This window comes from Desmodus rotundus, chromosome 6, assembly GCF_022682495.2.
Source record: "Desmodus rotundus isolate HL8 chromosome 6, HLdesRot8A.1, whole genome shotgun sequence".
Lineage (NCBI taxonomy): Eukaryota > Metazoa > Chordata > Mammalia > Chiroptera > Phyllostomidae > Desmodus > Desmodus rotundus.
Window position 1 is genome coordinate 155276225 of NC_071392.1, and position 21784 is coordinate 155298008.

The 21784-nt window shown below is 54.7% G+C and overlaps 1 protein-coding gene across 1 annotated transcript; it reads right to left on the reverse strand.

Annotated features, from left to right (window-relative positions):
- Positions 1 to 580: 580 nt before the first annotated feature.
- Positions 581 to 11821, reverse strand: STC2 (stanniocalcin 2). The gene is made up of 4 exons (XM_024577112.4): positions 11463 to 11821; positions 9244 to 9386; positions 6590 to 6801; positions 581 to 1705 (listed from the first exon to the last, which is right to left on the reverse strand). The coding sequence occupies exons 1-4, from the start codon at positions 11611 to 11613 to the stop codon at positions 1303 to 1305; spliced, it is 909 nt and encodes a 302-aa protein (XP_024432880.1). The 5' UTR covers positions 11614 to 11821; the 3' UTR covers positions 581 to 1302.
- Between the last annotated feature and the right edge of the window lie 9963 nt (positions 11822 to 21784).

Below are 21784 nucleotides of genomic sequence, written 5' to 3' on the forward strand. Positions count from 1 at the left end.
AGCTTTGTCAGGAGCTGCCAGAACCCTTCCAGGGACACCTTCTGCTCTGATCCACTTCCTCCTGGTGTTTTAGAGAACGTTCTGTCTCTGCCCCCTGCCTTTCGTCCGCTCTGACTCCTTTCCTCAGAGATGAACAGCCCATGCAGATCTGGAAAATCCTGGCCCTCCACATGATTTTCGGCCCCTCCCCCATGTGTGTGAAAGGCCGGCATTCCCCGATGGGAATTACCGAGTGGCCTTGCTTCTCTGTCCCCTGGTCTGTCCTCCAGCAGTGTAGCCCTCCCAGAATCCAGGCTGTGGGGCTTCATAGGCAGGGCCGGGGTGGCGTGATGTGATGCCAAGGGGCCTGGCGGATGTTCTCGTGTGTGCCCGGCCCTGGTGTGGGGCTCACCCGACGTGGCTACAGCCCCACCAGGCAGCCACAGGTACAGCCACAGTGACCCTGCTGTAGAATTCCTTTTAAAAGAGCACCCAAAACAAACGCATACACAAAGTCAGCTCCCAAAGATGGGCTGGGTTTTTTTCTTGTTTGTTTGCTTTTCCTTTGAGCTGATTTTAATGACCCAGTTGCTTTGTTTGAAAGCCGTTTATTTAAATGACAGATATGTAGATGTGACTGGATAAATAAAAAAGTGAAATCGAGACTTTAAGCAGTGGTTAAAATACAAACACACAGGGGCCACGCCCTCAGGCAGAGCGCCCCAGACAGGACAATGGCTCAGAAGTTACACTTGGAACCCTCGCCCTCTCCCTGCTCCCCCACCCCCCGCTAAGAAGCTCCAGACCTCCAGGTCCCATGCAATAAAATGAATTTCCATTTGGCACCAAGCACCCACATTTCCACCCTTCTCCTCCTTCCCAATGAGATTATCATGTACATTCCCGCACCGGAACCACCGCCCTCCACCAAGACAGCACCAGACGGGCGCAGCACCAAGTGCGTGGTCCACCCGGTGGGCCTGCTGCCCCCTCCCCGGCCCACCGCCCACCCAGCAGAGGAAACCGCAGGCCACACCCAGTGGCTCCACGGATGGAAAGAAGACAAAAGCTACAGGGAGCACCCGCAGCGTGTTCACAGGAGGCGCAAGCGTGGACCCCACCAGGCCCAGCCAAGACCTCGCCGCAGCCCCGGGAGTCCCTGCCTCACTGTTCATTCCGCTAACATACAAGGTCATCCAGTCCGCAATCCCCACCAAATCCTGCCTGTGACATCCCCCCACTTTGATGGCAAATGTCTTGGAATGTCCGTAGAGAAGAAAATGTACGGCGTGGAGGAACGATTTCCTGGTCTGGCCTGCCGCTTCACCTGCGGATGTCGGAATACTCCGACGGCTCCTCCTCCCACTCGCTGCTTCCGGACATTCCCTGGGCCCGGTGGGTAGCCGTGCGGCCGCGCGCGTGGGTGTTTGGTGCGCTCTTGCTGCCTCGCTCGCCCTTGGCACCTCGAACGGTCTCCCTGCTGCTGGGCTCCGGGAGGTGGTGCCCGGCGTCCCGGTGGTGGGCCCTGGAGGGTTTGGCTCTGTCGGCCTGCGGCTGGCGCTCTGGAGGCGCCGTGGGTGGCCTCTGGACGGAGGAGGTGCAGAAGCTCAAGATGGAGCACAGGCTGCCCCAATTCTGCTCGCACTGAGCCTGCACGCTGTGGGTGACCGCCTCCTTCACCTCCTCCCCACAGGTCAGCAGCTGGTTCACCAGGTCCACGTAGGGTCTAGATGGAGAGCAAAGAGAGGGAGAGTGGCACCCGTCCCGCCTGGGCCTCACAGGGCTGTGACCATAGCAGAGAAGACAGGGGTGGTAAACCCAGGGCTTGGCTGGGGTTCCATGTGGTGGAAGAGCTTTCTGGAATTACCTCTAGCCTTTACCCATAGCCTACGCAGTGCTGGTCTCAACCACCATTTACTGGGCGCCCATTACACGCCAGGCCCCACGCCAGGCTTTGGAGAGTGTTAGGGCCTTGGGACAGAGCCCACTACAAGGAAAAAGGCCAATAACAATTCATAGGTGGCTACGATGGAGGAATAGCCTCTGGGGAAGGTGGGCGGACCACGCCAGCTGGGCAGCCGTGTGAACCATGACAGGTAGGCCAGAGAGCTCTGGGCACGTTTTGGGGTGGGCGGGGTAGGAGGGTTTCAGTGGGCGTGGGGATGGGTCTTGGGGGCCAGAGGAGCGATCATTAGGTGAGTGGTAAAGGGCCTTAAATAGTGAACTGAGGAATCTTTCCGGTAGGAATGGGAGGAGCCCCAGGTTGTCCCCTCACATGTGATGCCAGCAGGGCCAGCTGGCCGGGTCACTCTTCCAGGTAAGCGAGGCTCCTTAGGCACCATTTTCCCTGTGTCGGTCTTGGCCCCTGGTTTAGGCTTGTGACCAAGAAGGATGGTCATGGAAGTTACCGGATGTGCTTCCCTGTGCACCTGGACGAGTCTGGACCAGGAGGACAGGGTTGGGGGGAAGAACCGCTTCCCTGGGCTGTCACGTCCCGTGGAGTGCTCCTCCGGGTCAGTAGTAGGGGCAGAGGAGCAGAGGTGGCTGGCCAGGCATCTTCCCATGGGGGCTTCCCCACAACCAGAGGTGAGGGCTGGCTGCAAGGGGCCGGTGTGTTTGGAATGAAAGTCAGCTGTCTCCGAAATAAACACGCTCGGTTCCGGAGGAGACAGCTGGTGGCTCAGGCCGTGCCAGTGGCCATGGGTCTTTCTTTAGGGAAAGTGCAGGAGGGATGACCGCATGAGGCCAACCTTCCTCCTGCGGTTGGGAGCTGCGTGCAGAAGGTGGGAGCGGTGCGCTTGCTTTTTATATTTATGGGCCCAGCTGGGAAGAGGTGTCCCCAGCAGGAGGTGGCTCTCACAGCTCATAAGCTTTCCTTACACCTCACTGGCCCTTTCCCATCCCCAAGGTGGGCGTGGAAGGTTTCATGCGGCTCCCCAGCCCTCTGAAGCTGGTCCTCGCTAGCGAAGTTCCTGGGTCTCTCTGACCACGAGCATCGCGGCCGTCAGCTTGGGCAGCAAAATCACTCTAGGCCCTGATATCACTTCCAGGGACCACGACTGTTTTCCCCTGTGAGCCTGGACCACCCGGGTGCTGCGTTGTATATAGCCCACTTTTTCCTTTGCCAGGTGGCAGTGTCGCTAGGCAGGAAGGCAGATTGTGTTACGACCTGGGAAGCCTGTCACTGCCATTTTTATGAGTTAGTCCTCCAGTTGTCATTGAGTGAACTGTCCTTGTTTCATAGAGGCAAAGATGGACTCAAGGTGGGGGAAAGGGCCTTCTGGAATCTTCTGGGCCTGGTTGGCCTTGGGCTGGGCTGGGAGTGGAGTGGGGGATGTTCTGGCTGATGGATCAGGGTGCCTTTTAAGGCCTCCTGGACACCTTTGGAGTCACAGTTTGCTCATGGCTGATGGGCAGGGGGCCTGACCTCTCTCTGGCAGGCCCCGAACAGTGACAAGGAGATAAGGACAGTGCTGACGCTTGTCTTCTTGGGCTGAGGGAAAAGGGCATGGGGCAACCCGGGGAAAACGGTCAATTCACACTAGTTTCCTTCCTGCTGCCTCAGGGAGTTCAAGTTCACCGAGTGTGTATCAGCTACAGCAGCACCTGACTGTCCCTGGCATGGCTCTGGGGCTCCATGAGCCAATTGCAGGGGCTGAGAATCTGCCTGTCTTTTGGGGACACAAAAATGATGCTCCTCTTCCAGTTTCTTTCCCAGAGTAAGGGGATGGCTCTCGGGAATGAAGGTGCTACCTCTCGCCTCCTTTGCCCAGGCGGTCAGCCCGCCAGATGGCTCTCAGCACCCAAGGTGGGCCTGAGATGGCTGGCTTGGCCCACGTGCTCTTTGGCCCCTGGTGCCCTGAGCTGTGTTAGGGCTGTGTTACTCCACGCTGAGGGGCCTGTGCTCGCTGGGGAGGGGCGTGTGTTACTCCACGCTGAGCTCAGAGCTGGTGTAGCGCCTTCTCAGGCTGAAGCCCAGCCCGTCTAATGACAAAGCCCAGCTCTCTCAACTGGGTGTCAGCAAGGTGAAAGGATTTTAAAAAGGAAATACTTGGAAGGGGACATGCCCGGAGGCGGCCAGAACCCAGTGACAGGCTGTGCAGTGGCCAAGGTGGTTGATATGGAGACAGGGGGGCAGGAAGGGGTGAGGGGACCACTTTAACCAAACGTGACAGTGTTTGGGGGGGATGTGGATGGACTTGAGGAGTGGGGGTGATGTGGTTATGGGGGTGACTATGATTTCTTCCTGTCTAAAGAGAAAAGCAAATTCAGTTCTTATTTGCCTTGTCTGGGACCAATGGCACACATCCTGAAATGGTCTTCTTGATTTGGGGGGACCGATGAGATCTTTTGTGCCCAAATCAGTTTAGTTGAAAAAGAAAAAACCCAAGAAACTCATTCAAGTTAATGCACTACATAGTCGTGGCTTCTGAAGGGGCAGTAGTGGGGTTAGTGGGGGCTGGAGTTAGGTGGGACCCACTGCCTGGAGATGCTGCCTTAGCAGGAGGCGAGAGGGCTTGCGTTCAGGGCCTTGAGTCTTGTTAAAAGAGGCCCGGGCTTCCTTTCGGGGTAGGCCACCGGCATTTCCACAGTGGGCTGGGTGGGGGGCTACGTGTTTGTTCTCAATGAGGCAAGGAGCCCTTTGGAAGTTAAGGGTCCCAGGGCCCCATGGGCCCCATGGAAGGGACACAGAAAGCCACAGTGCTTTGCCGCTTCTTACACGCAGGGGTGGGGGCGGACTTTAAAACCTGCCATTTTCTGAAAGAAGCATGTCTCCCAAAAGACAGTCTTCTTGGCTCCAAGGAATATATTAAGGACTTATAAACTAGGTCCCTATCATCCATTCTTGAGGCCAACAGGCCGTCTCTAATGGGATGCGGGGTTTTGGACAAATGACCTTCATGAGTTTCTTAGCCATGCGGGCATTTGTGGGCTTCCGGGGCACCTCGAAGGGACTTCCCCAGCACGCTCCTCATGTAAAGGGAACAGCCCGGGCCACACGTGGGGACCAAGGTCTAGTGGGGAGAGAGCAGGCCACAGCAAGGAGCTTGGGGTCTGTTCCTGACAGCTGGCTTCAGGCACATACCTCACCTGTTCCCAGGTTGGAAAGTAGGAATCAAATCTCAGAGGGAAGTTTTTAAACGCGGCTTCACTTCCCTCCTCTGCTCAATGGGGGTGGTCATCTCCATCTTGCGGCGTGGGTGGGAAAGAACACTGGGGAAAATCCGGGGAAACTCCCTGGCCCAGGGCCTGACCCACTCAACAAGTGCATCATTAGAGTTGTTACTGCTGATGCCGTTGCTGCTTCGTCTCTTTACAGGTATTTGGAAGAACAAAAAATACTTTATCAAGCCTTAGTGTGACTCAAAGGGAAAAGCGGCCTGTGGAGATTCACGGTGAGTCTTCGAAGTCCAGCACTCACCGGGGTGTGGCAGGACACCTAGAGCCTTGTGACCAAGTGGAAAGTGACAGCAGGTGGCTGTCTCTCATGCTCTCTAAGTGCTGTAGGTGCGTGGGGAGCAGCCTGTTGAGTGAAGGTAGCTGGGGGAAGACAGGCGCGAAAGAGCAAGAGCTCCCAAGCGTGTGCTGCTTTGGCCAGTGAGTGAGTCACCGTGCAGAGGGGAACGGTGCCGTCGAGCTGACAAGGACTTGGCCTGGGCTGCTTAGCTAGGAGCTTGCTTTCTGTCCTAATTCTCTGAAGAAGGAGCTGTTGTACCCCGCAGGGACTATCGACGGTGCTTCGTGTTAGGAGCAGAGGTGCGCCCAAGGCCTCGCCGTTCTCCAAGACTTAGGATGCGCTCGATGGCGCGCTCTTTAGGGAGTGAGGCATCCTGGGCTTATTACTGAATTGTAAGTCTTCAAAGGAGTCAGTCCACGTTTCCTTGCTTTGGCCTAAAGGTGTCGGACTGATTACAGCTTTGGACACTCGTTTAGCATTTTCTCTGGGAGGCTATTCCTGGGCTAGAGAAGGTGAACTGGACTTTCTAAGGGCAAGGAGAGCTTATGGAAACGGGAGACAAAGAAGCTTCTGCTCTCGGCAGTTGGCCTTGAAGAGTGTAGGTTCTGGAGCCGAACTGCCTGGCGCAGGGCCTAGCTTTGCCTCTCACTGTCTGTGACCTGGACTCAGTGAATCTCAGTTTTCTTATCTGAAAATGCAGATGAGACTGGGACCAGCGCAAGGCTAGTGTGGGGATCAAGTGAAAAGCTCACAGAAGGCACTCAGCCCCCGACCTGGCACCCAGTAAATGCTGGACAGATGTTACAGGCTCTCAGTGGTCCGTCGAGGCCCCTTCGGAGCTATGGGGAATACTCAGGGAATGCTGGGGGTCTTGGCCAAGCGGAAGACAAAGGGCATTTCTGAATCCCACCCATCTCATGCTTAGTAAAAAAGTTTTCTGTTTCTATTGCTTATGACTTTGAAACCGATGGTGGAAACTTCTTTCACTTTCTCTGAAGGTCAGCAGGAAAGGCGCTCCCAGGGGAGCCAGGGCCGATTTCAGACATCAAATGCAACCTCCCCCCACCCCGCCCCGCCCCGCCCCATCCGTCTGACAGGAGAGCTCAGCCCCTACACATGGGCCCCTGAACCTGAACCCCAGGAGACACTCACTCTTGCAGTAGCAGGTCCTTGAAGTGGATCATCTCGGCCATCACCCTCATGTTGTCCCGGGCGGCGGAGCACAGGTCGTGTTTGAGGTAGCACTCCCGCTGCAGCTGGGACACCATGTCCCTAATGGCCGGGCACTTCCGGCTTATGCAGCCGAACCGGTGCCGCAGAGCATGGGCCTTACACTTCAAGGTATCTTTGATGAATGACTTGCCCTGCAGACGGAGGACAGAGCGGGGAGAGAGGGGCAGGAGAGGCGAGGCCTTGTCACACGCTCAGACACGGACCCTTTGGCCTCACACAGGAGCTTTCTGAGAGCCGAACCCCAAGGCCCCGCCATTGACTGACGTCCTTGCAGGTGACACGTTGACGCTTTATCAGGAGGTGTGTCCAGAGTGACAAGGCACCTCTGGCATTTGGCCAAAAGGAGTTCACGTGGGGAGACTGACAGACCTGCCTCCTGCCCCCCAGCTGCTCTGCTAGCATCCCTCAGGCTGGGGCTTTCGAGGCTGCCTGTCCCCAAGGCGGACAGACCCGGGTTGGCTGTTGGGTGGCAACTTTTCTGGAACACAAGGGGACTTGGGCCAGACATAAATCCAGAGCCCCTTGGTGGTTCCCAGCAAGCCTCTTCCCCAAGTAGAAGGTGCCTGCTTCTCCAAGCCTCACACCTTCCCTTTTGCTCTGAGCCCACGAGTGCCGTCAAGATGGGCTGCTAAGGGTGCCTGTCCTTTCTGCCAGCACCCCAACCCACACTCGCATCTCCCCCATCCTTTAAGGAGGAACATTCTTTTCCTTTTTGAAAACCTTTCGACTCCTTTAAACTGTTAGGATTACTGCCTCTAAAAGGCCCGCCTGGCACACTGCCTGGCAGCATCTGGCCCGGCCACCAGCCCCGCCTCCAAGCCCCGCCCCTGAGTGGCGCAGGCAGCCAGGCATACATCTGGCCCACACTCCTCTTTCCTGGCAACCCCTTTAGATTGTTCTTATCCTAGAAAGGAGACAGCTGTTGGGGGTGTGGAGGCGAGCTGGGCCGTTAGCTCCCTGACCAACCTTGGGGGCAGAGAGGCATTGTGGGAGACCCAGCAGGGATGCCATGCCCCCATTACTATAGAAATGAGCTGGCCTTGGAGAGGTCACCCCTGTTTTTAGACAGGCCCAGGAGGAACGAAGTCGGGAAAGTGAAGGGGTGTAGGTCAGGAGTGGGAAGCCAGCCAGCATGTTTATTTCGGTTTTTTCCTTTAGAAGCAATGGAAATGTCTAGAAATGGTGTCTGGCCACTGAAAACCACCTCCCTCTGGCCCCCTCCGCGACTCTGCAGCAGCGGGAGCCCAGTAGGACGGAGGGCAGGGTGTGCCGGTTTACGGAGTAGCTATGCACTGGGAAATGACTTGTAAGGGGTGCTTCTGACTTGAGAACATACTCCTCTTGGTTGAGAGTAAGAGGGAAGATGAATTTATGCGAGGACTGTGGCAATCTGCTCTTGGTATTCCTCCGACATCCTGTGGGGTCGCCCTGAAACACACGTCTTTCCTCCGGATTTCCTAGTACGCTTCCTAATTCCAGTTCACCCAGAAGGGACGCTTTATTTGGGAGCCTTAAGGAGTTCAACCTTAATGTGTGACCTCTTTCCTTTGCCGGTTTCTGTTTCCCCTCCTGCCACCCCACATCCTCTGAAGGGTAGGCTGCCAGCCCTGCCGCATCCCTCCCGGGTTCCCAGGCATTGCTTTTGTCAGGCTCTCTACAGGCTGTCGGGAGATGGTGGCTGGTGACGTTCATAAATCACACCCACACCGCGGGCCTCATCCAAACGTTGTCATCGCTCGGGACGTTTATGGGGGAGACTAAGAAGGGGGGGAGGCATGAAGGTGAGCCTCATGACATCTGACATGTGGATGGTCAGCAACTGCAGCCAGAAGGTCGCTTCTTTCCCCGCCCCACGCTGCACCTGGGCTCTGCCCTTGGGACCCTGGCACAGCCAGAGCGGGTCAGGCCCTGGCTCTATTTACTACTCAGGGCAAAAGAAAAGTGTAGGCGTGCTGGACTCATTCACGGCTTTGACTGTGTGGGTTGGGAGAGGAGGCTCTGTTGCTGAGGAGGAAGAGAAATCGCTCTTCTGGCGTCCTCTATTTATCCATGTTGCCTGCTCACACCCCCCACCCCCAGGAGAAGGTGAATTTCTCCCAACTTTGTGTCTCATTTATTCTGGCCTATTAGATGAAACTAGCTTTTGGAGTGTATAATCGGAGTCTCTGCCTCTCCCCCCTTAACCTCATGTTCCTATGTGATGGGCCGTGCAGACTGGGTTCTGGGTGGCCGGACACAGTGTGCTCCCTTACAAGGTGTTTATCATGATCTCTGTCTTCTCAGCCAGGTCTCCTCAGACTGTTGTTCCGCAGGGTCTCCAGTCCCCTCTGCCTGTGTAGACACAGCTCAAGAGCGGAGGAGGATTTAGCTCCCCGTGACATCTCCAGAGAGAGGGACTCCAGGGCTGTGGCGGGGGACCCTGCTTCCTGCTGTGTGCCTAGAACTGTCTTGTAAGTGCTAATACACACTCGGGGGATCAGCGAAGGAAATCCACGTCAGCAAGGCTTTCCAGCGGGCATTTCAACCATGCTCCGCTAACCCCAAACGTCCTCTGCACTCTCTGTGGTTTTTACCTGGGCATCAAATTTTCCAGCGTTGTGCAGAAAAGTCATGCAGATCCCGTGTAAGCCCTGAATTTCACAAGAGTTGTTCTCGAAACATTCAAACACGCCACACCCCACATCGCCGGCGTTGACCAAACAGTGCTGGATTTCCGCTAAAATGAGAATTACATACAAATATATACAAAGTTTCTCAGCCGTGCTGGGGAATGCAGAGAGGTTAGCTGAAATAAAGGTAATGACCGAAAGGAAATTTAAGGGGGAGGGGGAAAAAAGTTAGAAGGAGTATTTCAGGATCTAAAAAGCCGGGCAAAGAAAATGTTGTCGTTTAATCTCCTGATGAAAAATAGCTGTATGTGTAAATATTTGTAAAAAAAATTAGCCAAACTCACGTTACAAAAATCACAACCAGAAGTTAAGTCTGAGCACCTTATCCTGGGGTGGCAGGATGGGAAGAGCACCTTCCCATCTTATTAAAGTGTTTGTGGGAATTCTTAGCCTGAGAGCAGAAGATAATTCAGCTTTGTAAACCCACAGACAAAAATAAGATTTTAAATGATTAGCGTGCCCCTCCCTCCTGTAGGCCGTCAATGAAATACCCTTCTCTGCTTGGAACTTGAAGCTGCTGCTATTAAATCACAGCCATTTCCTTCCTGACCCCCAAATGAGAGCGTCCAAAACAGTTTCAATTCAGCTTTACGATTCAACACCTAAAAAAATCACAACAAAATTCCTATTAAGGTAGCGCCTCCAAACCATCCGCATTAAAAATACCAGGCTAGGGAAGCTGGTCCCCGAGCAGGCTGGGAATCCAGGCAGATGGGGTCGAGCCTACAGAAAGCAACCTTCGCGGTCAGACGCTCCTTCTAAATAGAGATCCGGTGTGAGATGGCACTTAATCCCGTCGGATTCCCGCGACGGGGAGTTTGCCGCCCTCCTTTGCAGAATGTGGCCCTAATTCCTCCATCGAGAAAGGACCGACTGAGGGAGTTAACTGTCAAGATGCCGTGTGCAAAGCCTCCCTTCCTTCCCCCCACCCCCTACCCAATCCCCTGACTTAAACCAACCCCAAAATTACATCAGAAAAGTATAATTTGGAAGAAGGGCAGGTTAGGAGTAGATAATCCACATTCAACTTGAAGCTACCGAGGAACTGAGGGGCGTGTGTTTGTTGAGGGTCACCAGTCACCGAGAATTGTGTTCAGTTCTCAGGGAGAGAGCTGGAGGGGGGAGGGGAAGGGAGGGCGAGGATCCTCGGAGGAGCGGCAGGGACCTGGGCGAGGGCGCTCTCGTAGGGAGGTGAGGGGCTGCGGTGTGATCCCACGCGTGGCCCCAGCGCGCTGGGCAGGAGTGCGCAGGGCCACGATTCAATCGCTCAGGGAGCCCCTCATGGGCACTTGTGCATTTTTGCTCGTGCGGAGAGCGCACGCTCCCCGCTGCCAGGCTCTCCGGTCCCCTAAATGGAGGGGGAGCCGCCTAGAGCCAAGGAGCTGTAGGCAGGTTTTCCTTCTCTCCCCGGAGCTGGGAAAAGGGCCAGCCCCGCGCCCCGCACGCCTGGCTCTGCTCGGCAGCTTGCTGGTGAGCAGAGAGAGCCGGTTGAACAGTCGTGGTGAACAGTTGGGGCCGTGTCACCATTTCGTGGCTTGCTGACCTGCCCCGGAGCGGGGGATTGCGGCAGCACCGCGGAGGTACGCTTTGCGCCCCCCACCCCCACCCCAGGGGGAAGTTCACCACGCAAGGTCTTGCCTACAAAGTTCTTGGTTGCTGGGCATCTTTTGAGGAGGGGGAGAAGTGGTCCTGCCGCGGCCAGCCGGTTGGGAAGAGTAGTTCTCCCGGTGCAGGGTGCAGCCCAGCTCCGCAGACCCTCCGTGCCTTCCGCGGGGCGGCCAGAATGGGGCGGGAAGCTTTACACCGGACGGGGGGAGCCCGGGGTCCACACTGGCTTGGCCTCGCCAGGCGCTGCCTCATTTACCCTCGACCCCGGGGAGGACAGCAACAAGTCCTGCCCGAGCTATTTCATCACCCTGCCGGCACGTGCGGATTCCGGGCGCGCGGAGCCCGGCGCGGACCTCGCCCGGCCTCACGGTCTCCTTTGCATGTCCCGCGCCACCCCAAGAGTTTGCACTGCCCTAGGTGGGCGCCCAGTTCCGGGCGAAGCGCCCAGGGAGCCCTGCATGGGTGCCCGGTGTTGTCTCCCAGCAGCTCCCCGCCACGGGGGCGCACGAGCTTACCTGTGTTCTGCAGGGACAGGCGGCCTTTCTGCTGGGGGACCCTGTCTTGGAGACCCTCCGGCGGGTTGGTAGCGTCGGTCCCCAGCGCCGGGTCGAAAGTGGCCAACACCAGAGCCAGGGTCACAAACTGGCCCAGCCACTCGGCACACATGGTTCTTGGTGTGAACCTCCCGCCGGGAGACCTGGAATCTTTGTGCTCCCCTCCCCCTCCTCCTTCGCTGCTTCCCCTCCTCTTCCCACTCTTCCTCCTTGCTCGCCTTCCTCCTCGCGGCCGCGGCTGGATAGAGGTTACCCAGCGCCCTCCCGTAGCTCTCAGGAGAGCATGTGACCGGGCTGTGAGCAGCACCGCGAGTGCCCGGCAGTGGCAGTGATGGTGCCTCAAATATCCCTGGAAGCTCTGGTGTCACTTGAATGAGGGAGTCGAGCAGGTGTTGTCCCGGTGGCTGGACCAATCCGAGACCCCGGCCCGTTTGACAACACGGCCGGGGGCGGGGCCTGCGCCTAACTACTACAGGGGGAAGCCGGGCTCCGCTGGGAGCGCCCCACGAAGTTGCCGACCTGGCGATGGCCACCGGTGTGCGTGCGTGTGTGTGTGAGTGTGTGTGTGAGCGCGGCCGGAGGTGCGTGCGTGCGCGTGTGCAGGGGCTCCAGGGCAATGGCCGAACCGGTTTAAAACAAAAGCGAGTTGCAGCTCTGGGTGCAGCTAAAGAAAGGCAAGAGGGGAAGGGCTGCGCTGGGACTGCTTCCCCGGCCCCCGGCTCGCATCACACCCACATCGGACTTGGGAAGTTTCCTCTTCCCGCCATTCGGAGCTCAGTGAGAGTCCCAGCTCCGAGATCTTGACAGATTGAAGGAGTTTCGTGGTCACAGTGATGCTGAGGGCAAACTGAGCACACGTGGGAGTCCCTGGCGTTGTGACGCTTTGCATTAAAGAAACCCCCAAACTATTTAAGAGCAGAAGCACTAGATATAGGCCTTGGCCCCATCATCGTCCGCCCTTCCTTTTTGCCCCGCTGTAGTGGGCCGTGAAACATCTAGGGTGCCAGTTCCCCGCCCTCCCCCAATCCAGACCGATTTCAGCCCGGGCCGCAGGGATCCAGGTGACAGACTGGACTTGCATCATTTCCAGGCGGGTGGCAGGGAGGCCAGGCAGCCCTGAGTCAGCCGCCTCGGAGCATCGCTTGCCCAGGAGGCCGGAGCTTGAAAGGCAACTTTACTGTGTCTCCAAACACATTTCCATTTTCCCCAAGCGCTGCTCCCCCGTCCCACTCTGGGTTCCCTTTTCCCCCCAGTCATCTGATAGAAATGGTTAACGCCCCTCCCCCCCAAAAAAAACACCCGAGGAAATTCTCCTCATCTCTTCTCTGTTCTTGTTGGAGCGCCCTCCCCAAGCATGCCCCGGGTGGGATGCCTGCCCCCACCCCGCCCCTGCTTTCTCCACCAGCGCGCGGAAGCGGGAGAAACTTGGGCGCCGCTGAGAGCCGCGCTTCCCCCGCTGTGTGTGTACGTGTGCACGCTCACGTCTCCCGGCGCCGGCCGGGGGCAGGAACTGCTCCGTGCACGGTCAGTCCGCTGGCGCAGCTCTGGGGGCTCGCAGGGCCGGGGGAGGGCGCTGTCTCCACCCTCTAGCAGCAGAACAGGTGAGCCCGGGGACCAGCTCCCACCCACTACCCCACCCGGCTCCCAGCCGTGGCCTCCGTGGTAATGCGCAGGGGAGGTTTCGTCGCCTGCCGTCTGTGGACACTTGGCCCTGGGTCTCCGCGGCAGGATGCACTGGGAGCCTCCTAGGGGTCGCCATGTGACGAGTTTGGGGGAGGGGGTGCAGAGATGCCAGGTCATCCTCCCGCCGCCTTTGGGCTTCCAGGAGAGCTTCCTTCCCAGGGTCCCTCCATCCCTACCCGACTTTCAGACCCCCACAAATGGTCACTTTGAAGGTCTGAGTCTGCAGCGGTGGCAAGAAACTGACCACTCATGCCCAGGATTCCAACAGCAATTACTTCATGCAGCTTCAGGTCTTTTGTGGAAGCAGGTGGGGTACAAACACATTAAAACAGGTGGTTCGCATTTCCCAGGCTGCTTTTGTTTGCAGAGTGGACTTGGCTTCCTTTATTCTTTCTTGAAAACCTAACTCCAGTAAATCCTTCGAAGACAAAACCTAACAAACAAACAGCAGCGTTCTGGCCTCACACCAGCTCCACAGCCCCGGAATTCCTGGGGTAGGCTTTCTTGCTGAGGAGCCTGTTTCGTGGGTGAGAACATGGGCAATGTTGGCATTAAAAATGGCATCAGGCCACCTGGTTCTTTGAGCAGTGGAAATAGGAGAGGTCCAGCCTGCGGGAGCCAGGCCGCCTTTGCTGCAGGAAGTGAACAGTCGAGTCTACTTGAAGGAAGGTGCTGAGGGCACCTGGGGCTGCAGCCGGGCAGATGGAAGTCTCCCGGCTCCTGCTTCCTCATGGCCTTGGGCTCTGTACTGCCTTTGGCCGCCCTGAGGCCCCGGGGCTGCCCTCAGAGGACCTGCACCATTTAAACATTCATCTTGAGGCTATTTGCTCCAGCCTTCCAGGGGGTATTTGTCTCTGCCACCCGAGCCAACTGCCCCTTTAGAAGTAAAAGACAGAAGATAACTAGATTTTGAGGGGTGGCAAATATAGGCACCAGTTCTTAAAGGCTTTGTCTCCAAGCCACTTGGCCAGGGCCTGACATCCAGAGAATACTCATCCCAGTCAGTCCCATCAGGGCCAAGCAAATTCTGCAGAATCAGTAGGCAGTTTGCTGGGATCACCAGTCTAGGCCACAGGCCTGGGGGTGGGATGGGGGATGGGGGAGCTCGCCACCGTGACTTGGTTGTGGTCTCTCCCTCCCCTCGTTCTTTTAGCTCTGTAACTCAGGCCTGGCTTGGCCCACTGTGGCTGATGAGAATGGGGTGGGGAGGGGACAGTAATGACAGTGACATTGTAACGATTCTAAAGCTAACAAGAATTGAGAGCAGACACTGCCACACATCGAGCTTGCGGCTTTGGTGTCCTCCCTGGATGGGAATTGAGACTTGGGAGGAGCAAGGCCAGACCAGCTGGTGTTGGTTGCCCCCAGGTTCAGCAGGGAGCCCGCCCGATAGGCCCTCCTTCTCAGCCTTAGAAAGGGTGAGGCAGACTTGCCTCTTGACAGCCCGGGGCTTCTGTGGTTGACACAAGGAACCCACATTTTACTCTCTAACTCTGATTCACCCCTTAATTCAGTTAAACACTTGGTGAGTAGCTCTCAGGGAAGAGGGCATCTGGGCTGGACTTTGAAAGGCGAGAGGACACGGACAAGGGGGGGGGAGGAAAAGTGGGAGGGCCTCACGGGAGGGAGGGCCAGCAGTGATACAAGCATGGAGGGGTGTGGGGGGATTTGTGTCTGGAGTCGAGTGGCTCAGTTTGGTCTTAAACTGGAAGAAGAAGCTGGCAAGGGCAGCCGACACCCTGCAATCGAGGCCTTTGAGACAGATCTGTGCTCGCTGTGGAAGCGAGGGCATGTAAGAGTGAGACTCCGGGGTGCTCCCAGACTGGTTCCCTGCTGGAATTAGGACGTGTGCAGAGCCCAGTGCTGATGCTGGGAAGACCGATGAGAGGAATGGAAGTCATTAGTTGGGCTCCCGAGGTGGGTGGTGATGCCCGGTGCCCAGAAGGTGTTCTTGCTCAGGTGTGAGTAGGCAGGGCCTTGGAGGGTGGGAGCAGTTGCTGGGTGATGAGGCAGTCATGTGGAGGTTGATACCTGCTGTTTAGTCCAGGCTTCCTGTGAGTTCTAGAGCCTGGGTGGAAAACGTGGCTTCCACGTGGAGAGCTCCTCCTGCCTGCTGTAGGCCCTGCCCCCTTGGGATCACTGTCTGGGCCGATGGCTCCACCTTATGGTCAGAGAGGGAACTGTCTGGCCAAACAGTGGTCTCTCCCTGACTCCAGGGCCCGGGGCACTAACATTGGGTCTCCTGCCTTCTCCTTAATGTCCTTAGCAAATCAGTCGACGCCCATTTGGGCAGACCGCCTCACACTGACAGGATTTAGTCATCCATCAGGGAAATCCCTTTCCGACTTTTTGCTTTTCCTCCCCCTTCTTTGCTACCTTCCCCCGAGAGCCCCAAATCTACCCTATCCGTGGCTCCTTTGCATCCCGCCTAAAGGGAGGGAATGAAAAAAGGCACTGAAGTGAAACTGTAAGAGACAACACAACACACTGCTGCTAGAGGCCCCCACATTCTGGAAGGCAGAAGTCTCCCTAAAAAGTTCCCATCTTTTCCCTCCATCTCCTTTCACTGAACTGGTGGTTCTGTTACATAGAGTTCAGGATGAAGGAGAGTCTGTCTTCAGCATTTGAGCTGGTTTCTTAGCACTGCAACAAAATTGCTTTCCACTGATTTTTGCTCTAAAAGTACAGGGCTTCAACGGCATTATGGGTTCAGAAGGCTGTTGGGCTGGGCTGGAAAACCCTTCCATCATTTATAATACCGCTTATCGGAGGAAAATACAGGGTGCGGCACAAATAACGCCCCTTTTTATTACAAAGTCTTTTATTACAAAATCATGAGCATGTAATTCTTTAACATAACGATGTCACACTCAAGTGCACCATGTGAAATTTTAGGTGAAATGTTCAAATTAAAACTACAAATTATTACACCCATATTATTACGCTACCAACCACGCTCAAATAGGCATTACTTCTGCTGGACCCTGCATATTCTGAGTTTCCCCAAACAACCAATTCCCAAAGTTTTTGAACATGCCACGTTTGTGAACTGGACATTTCCTCTGTGTCATAGATGAATAGTCAAACCGTATATCACTGGAATGATGGAAAACACAAAAATGAAAAAGAATCCCCCCCCCCGTTCCCCCCCACTGTCTCCCTCACAAGAAACCCGTTTCCTGGAAAGAATGTAACAGCTGTAGATGTTACATGTCTGATTGTGCTCTGAATTTTGTCTCAGTTCCGTGCTTGGAAGTCTGAACAGTATTCCATAAGTCCTCCCTGTTCTCCTTGGGTCCTAAATCTGGCTTCCTCTCTGTGTGGGGGCAGAACTCCAGGAGGGAAATGCCCCAGGCAGGGGCTGCTTGGTCCCCATGGAGGCTGCCGGTGGAGCTCAGGGCTGCACCGCTCTCTGACTGCGTTTCAAATGTGGTCTGAGAACTCTTGGATGTCTCAGGAATGAAGGAGCAACCTTTTTGTGGGGCAGTTTTCCGGGGAGCCAGCTTTTGAAAATCTCCATGAAAGGACCAAACCTATTAATGTGATTTCACTGTTCGGGTCCAATCAGGGTCCCTTGAAACCAATCTTAGTTTTGTTTTTTTTCTCTGAGAAGTTCTAACTATTTGTAAAGGTTTCCATTTCATAACTTCTGTTCTTTTTTTAAAAAAGAAATCTTCCAAAGATCAAAGAACATTGACTTTTTAACAAAAACAGAATAAAACTCATTTTTCTTGAATTTGCCACATGGGACCATTGGAACCGTTTATAAATCTAAGATAGTTCATGGGATTTCAGTCACCTTTTAATTTAAAAAAAATGATTTTTTTAAAAACAAGATTTTATTTATTTATTTTTAGAGAGAGGGGAAGGGAGGGAGAAAGAGAGGGAGAGAAACATCAGTGTGTGGTTGCCTCTCATGCACCCTTTACCGGGGACCCCGTCTGCAACCCATGTGCCCTGACTGGGAATCGAACCGGTGACCCTTTGGGTCACAGGCTGGCGCTCAATCCACTGAACCACACCAGCCAGGGCTGACCTTATTTTTCTTACATTTTGAGTACAGCTTCCACTTTGTCATCCTAGGAATGATTTCATTACTCATCAATTATTGCCAATGATGCTACAGAACGTGAAAATAAGAGGAAATGGAGGCGTGACAGAGGCAGCACCTAGAAGGATGATGGGACAGGGGAATGAATGTCAGGACCACGTCCCCCTTCAGGGTCGCTATTCCGTTGCTGAGGGGATCGCATTGCCTTTCGAGGAGCTGTGAAGGAAGATACGGTCTTCGTAGCTTCATTATTGCTTCACGGCATATAGCGGAGAATACAGAAGCTTTTGTTTCCTCCACAGAATGGGAAAAAGAGGAAAACTGACAAAGGAAAATGTCTTACAGGAGCGAGGCAGAGCCGGAGAGAGAGCAGTGAGATGGACGCCAATGATAACAGCAGAGCGGATTTCATGAGCCAAGTCTCAGACTGCGAGTCTCGAAAGACAACGATCGGGGTGGGTTTTCTCGGGAACTCTGGAGCCAAAGAATCAACAATGTATTTCTGAGGAGGAAAAGAAAATATAGGGAGTTTCCATCCAGCTGGTCATTCCACAGGAAAGTTTTTATCACTTCATATTTTGTGGCGAGATCCTGGACCATCCTGCTTTGCTAACGGAATGGGGCCAGTCTTCTTTTATCGTTGGATGAAGTTCGATGTGTATGCACAGGCAACCAAAAGGAAACAGGCGATAGGGGAACACAAAGAAAATTACCGGGCTAATCACTCTTCCTGGTGTCTATAAATTTAAAAGTGAAAATGCTTTGCGATTGTGGAGAAAAGAGGACTATCTTCTCTTTAACCAAATTATGAGCCAGCAAAGGTTTCAAAGGTAACAAGTTTCACGATGCCCGTGGAGGAAGAACCCGAGTTTACTGGCGATTGACCCGGACTCTGCAATCCGTCTTTACGAGATGTGCCGCTCCCGGCTTCCTTCACGATAGCTGATGGCGAGTTAGTTGCACACTCCGAGAACACTCGTCACTTGGGGGTTTTGTGCCTCCGAAGCCCTGGAAACAGGGGATGAGAATTGGCTATGTTCAAATTAGAAAATTTTCTAATGAGGTTTTAAAACTATCCCTTTATTGTTCTATAAATTATTCATAAAAGTCAAAAGGCTAATTGGAACCTGCTGGTAAATGAGGATGATAACTTTTTCCTCGTGCACTGGGCCTCAGGTTACAGAGGCAAGATATTAAAACAAGAATCCAGCCAACTCCTTCAGGCACGGCGGAGTGACTGCAGAGTCTCCATGCATTCCCAGCCCATTCCTCCCCCCTCTCCCGCCCCCACCACATGCTCGCCGTGAGGGGTCAGTGACTGTTTGAAAGCGAGGGGTCTGAACGAGAGATGGTCACGGCCTCTCCGTTCATTCGTCCCCGACGTGGCACTCAGTGCTGCTCCAGGTCCGGCGGGGACAAGAAATACCGTGCAGGACGCACGGCAAGGGTGCGGTTTTTCGTATGTGGCAGATAGGATTTTTAAGATTACTTTGGACCATTCAAATTTCTCCTTTGTTTGCAGACTCGAGAGCTTAACTGTCTAAGTGTGTGGGGGCTGCGGTCACAGAATATCATGGACTGGGTGGCTCAGACGACAAACGTTTATTTCTCACAGTTCCGGAGGCTGGAAAGTTTGAGATGATGGTCCCCGCTGGCAGGGTGGAGTTCTTGGGGAAGGCCTGCTTCCCGGGTGTGTTTTCACGCTGCCTTCCCTGGAGTGTGCACAAAGAGGGAGAGAGGGAAGCTTATGTCCGCTCCTCTTTTTCTAAGGGCACTGACCCCACCAGGAGGGCCCCCCCTCATAACCTGTCTCACTGCAATCATCTTCCGAAGACCCACTTCCAATTACCGCCATGCTGGGGGCTGGAGTCTGAAGGTTGGAGTTTGAAGGGGACATGTCCGGTCTTTAGCACTCACTCACTCTGACAGTCCTTCATTCACAAGTGCGTGTGTGTCTGTGTGGTTCCATTAGCAGGGCGGGCACTGACAGAGGGGGAGCCCCGAGTGGGGGGAAGGCGGTGAATGTAAAGGGGGTGATGTCCAGTAGGTAATTCTGCAGGTGTCTTCCTACCTTTTGTGGCATTTCCCAGTTCCACCACGGCCCTGATCCCATACTGCTTTGTGCCGAAATTATTCATGGCTTAAAGGTGCTTCCACGAACATTGCTCATTTAAACCTTCCTACAGTCTCGGGAGGGAATCCAGTGACTGTTCCCATTTCACAGATGGAAACCTCAAGCTCAGAGACTCTTGTCCAAGGCAAGATGGGGACCTGGGTCGTCGGATTGCCAGGTCTCTGTGTTCTGTGGTTGCTCTGGAAGTCATACCCCCGCTTGCCACCCCCGCCAGTGAACAAGGAGGATTACAGCTCATGTTGCAAAACCCTGTCGTGCTGGTCACAGTGGCCAGAGTAATCCACCTGTGTACGTGTGTGTGTGTGTGTGTGTGAGTGAGTGTATACATACTTAAATTTTTTTCTCCCTTAGACCTTCTGACCTTGATAAAGCCCAAAGAACTAGGAAGAGAGAAAATAAAAAGAGAGAATCAACTAAAAGACCTCAGAAGAAAGAAAGAAAAAAGAACAAAGGTAAGATTATAATCTAAAAGAAAGCCCAAGACTCTTTTTCAGATTCTTCTTGTTCTTTGGCACGCTTACAAACAAAAACAAGTGGGTAATGAGATAAAATTAGGCGTGTCGAACGACAGCACGAAGCTGGCAACTGATGAGGAAAAAATAAAAGAGGAGAGCACAATCCCCGGGGAGAGGCAGAGGCTGGCCGGAGGGGAGACCCTGTGAGCCACAGCAGGAGGGGGGACCCATCGCCAAGGCCATGACCTTCAGAGACGGAAAAGAAGAAGATGCTGCCCCTTGATGTCAGTTAGCTGCTGGCGGAGATGAGGAAGGGCAAGGAGAGCTCATCGGTGGAGTGTGAGGGGGCACAGCCTCTGGGTTGATCGGGAGGGTCCAGACACTATAAGATTCAAATCTCAGTCTTGACTCTGATTAGCTGTGTGACTGTGGCCAGGTTCCTTCACCTCTCTGAGCGTCTGTCTGTTCTACCTGCGTCCAGGGATAATACTGTGCACTTCGCAGGGTCGTCTCAGGGCTAACCGAGGTAGTGCGTTGACGTGCTTTGCCCCGTGCTTGGGTCCTGCAGGCACTGAACAGCCCTGATTACAGAGCGGGTGGTGGCTGCGGCCATTCTCTGACCCACATGGAGTCTGAGCAAGAACTGCGGCCTTCTGTTGCTTTGGGCACCAGCAGCTCCTCAGAAGGCAGGACGGTGCTGGTGAGCTGCCCCCCTGCCAGCTTGGCTGACGTGGCCCTGTTTGGACAGTGCGGTTGGGGTGGGCCCCTTGGGGGAAGCCGTGTGGGCAGTAGCCGGTACCGGTGGGTTTCTAGGTTCTGGTGTGCTGTGAACGACCGCACTGGCTTTTCAAAGACGCCTTCATGGACTGCTAGTGGAAAGAGAGAAATCTTTCATTCGCATGCGCATGCCGTCCAAATGGTATTTTTAAAGATTTATTTTTGTGCGTTCGCAATGTTCTTGAATAATGTTTCCATAAGTACGGTCGAAGATAAACTTCGTGCGGTGTGCAGAATCTGCTTGTGCATATTTTTGAGTGTGGCCGGCTTGTGACCAGCCTCAGGTTCCACTTGTCTGGTTCCCGTGTGACTGTGTCTCTTTAGAGGACTTGCTGGAGCTGGCCTGCTGACCAGGACCTTCTGAACACAGGCCGAGTGAACGGTGGCGCCCTCTGCCGGTGTCACCCCTTTGCCTTTCCCGCCAACGACGTAGAGCGCCAGGCAATTCGTCCACGGAGTCTCGAGGTGCTGGCTGTGTGGACAAGCACATGAGCCACATTTGGTTCTTGCGCAGCAGTGGGTAACCCTTCTGTGGGTACAGAAGTGAAAGCAACACGGTGATTTTTAGGGTACAGGCTCTTTCATGCTGTGTTGGATGTTCGCACATGGCTTGATTACCAGCCTCCGAGTTCCCAGTCTGTTGTGTCCTCTGCTCAGTGCGAATATGGAGACTCCTAGAGCTGGAAGGTGTGGAACATCTCAGAGCCCTTCGGCATCCCCAGCACCAGATAATAAGTCCTGGCAGGGGACCCCCTACCTCTTAGGGCAGCTCCAGCATTGTCCAGGCTGCTGATGCTGGAAGCTGAAGCCCCTGCTCTCTGGACCCCAGGCCTCCAGCTTCTGGTTTGGGACAAGTCTTTGCAAGAATGTTGAGAAGCAGTGTGCCTGGCTGAGGACTGGAGAGGGCATTGCAAGCTGCTGGTCGAGATTGGGTGGCTCAGAGGGCGACCCAGGCTGATTTGCCGCTGTGAGTACCCCCATCCAATCAACGAGGCTTTCAGAGCAAAAGTGAGGTCTCTGAGAGAAGGAGTTTGGTCTCAAGACTGTAGTAGCCACTCCCGCCCATGTTTCCAGCCTCCCGGTGCACCCTGTGGTGTCTGACTTGCCACCCCCACAGTGGTGTGAGCCCGTTCCTTATTCGAAACCAGTTGTGTGTGTGTGTGCAAGCACACGTATGACAGGT

What these genes read in the sequence shown, in the direction of transcription:
- STC2 (XM_024577112.4), bottom strand. Translation starts at nt 11,613, where the DNA reads ATGTGTGCCGAGTGGCTGGGCCAGTTTGTGACCCTGGCTCTGGTGTTG. An exon ending in CTGGAAAATTTGATGCCCAG is followed by an intron (nt 6,802 to 9,243) that starts GTAAAAACCACA and finishes CTCCGTCTGCAG; the next exon opens with GGCAAGTCATTCATCAAAGA. An exon ending in AAGGACCTGCTACTGCAAGA is followed by an intron (nt 1,706 to 6,589) that starts GTGAGTGTCTCC and finishes CTCTCCATCTAG; the next exon opens with ACCCTACGTGGACCTGGTGA.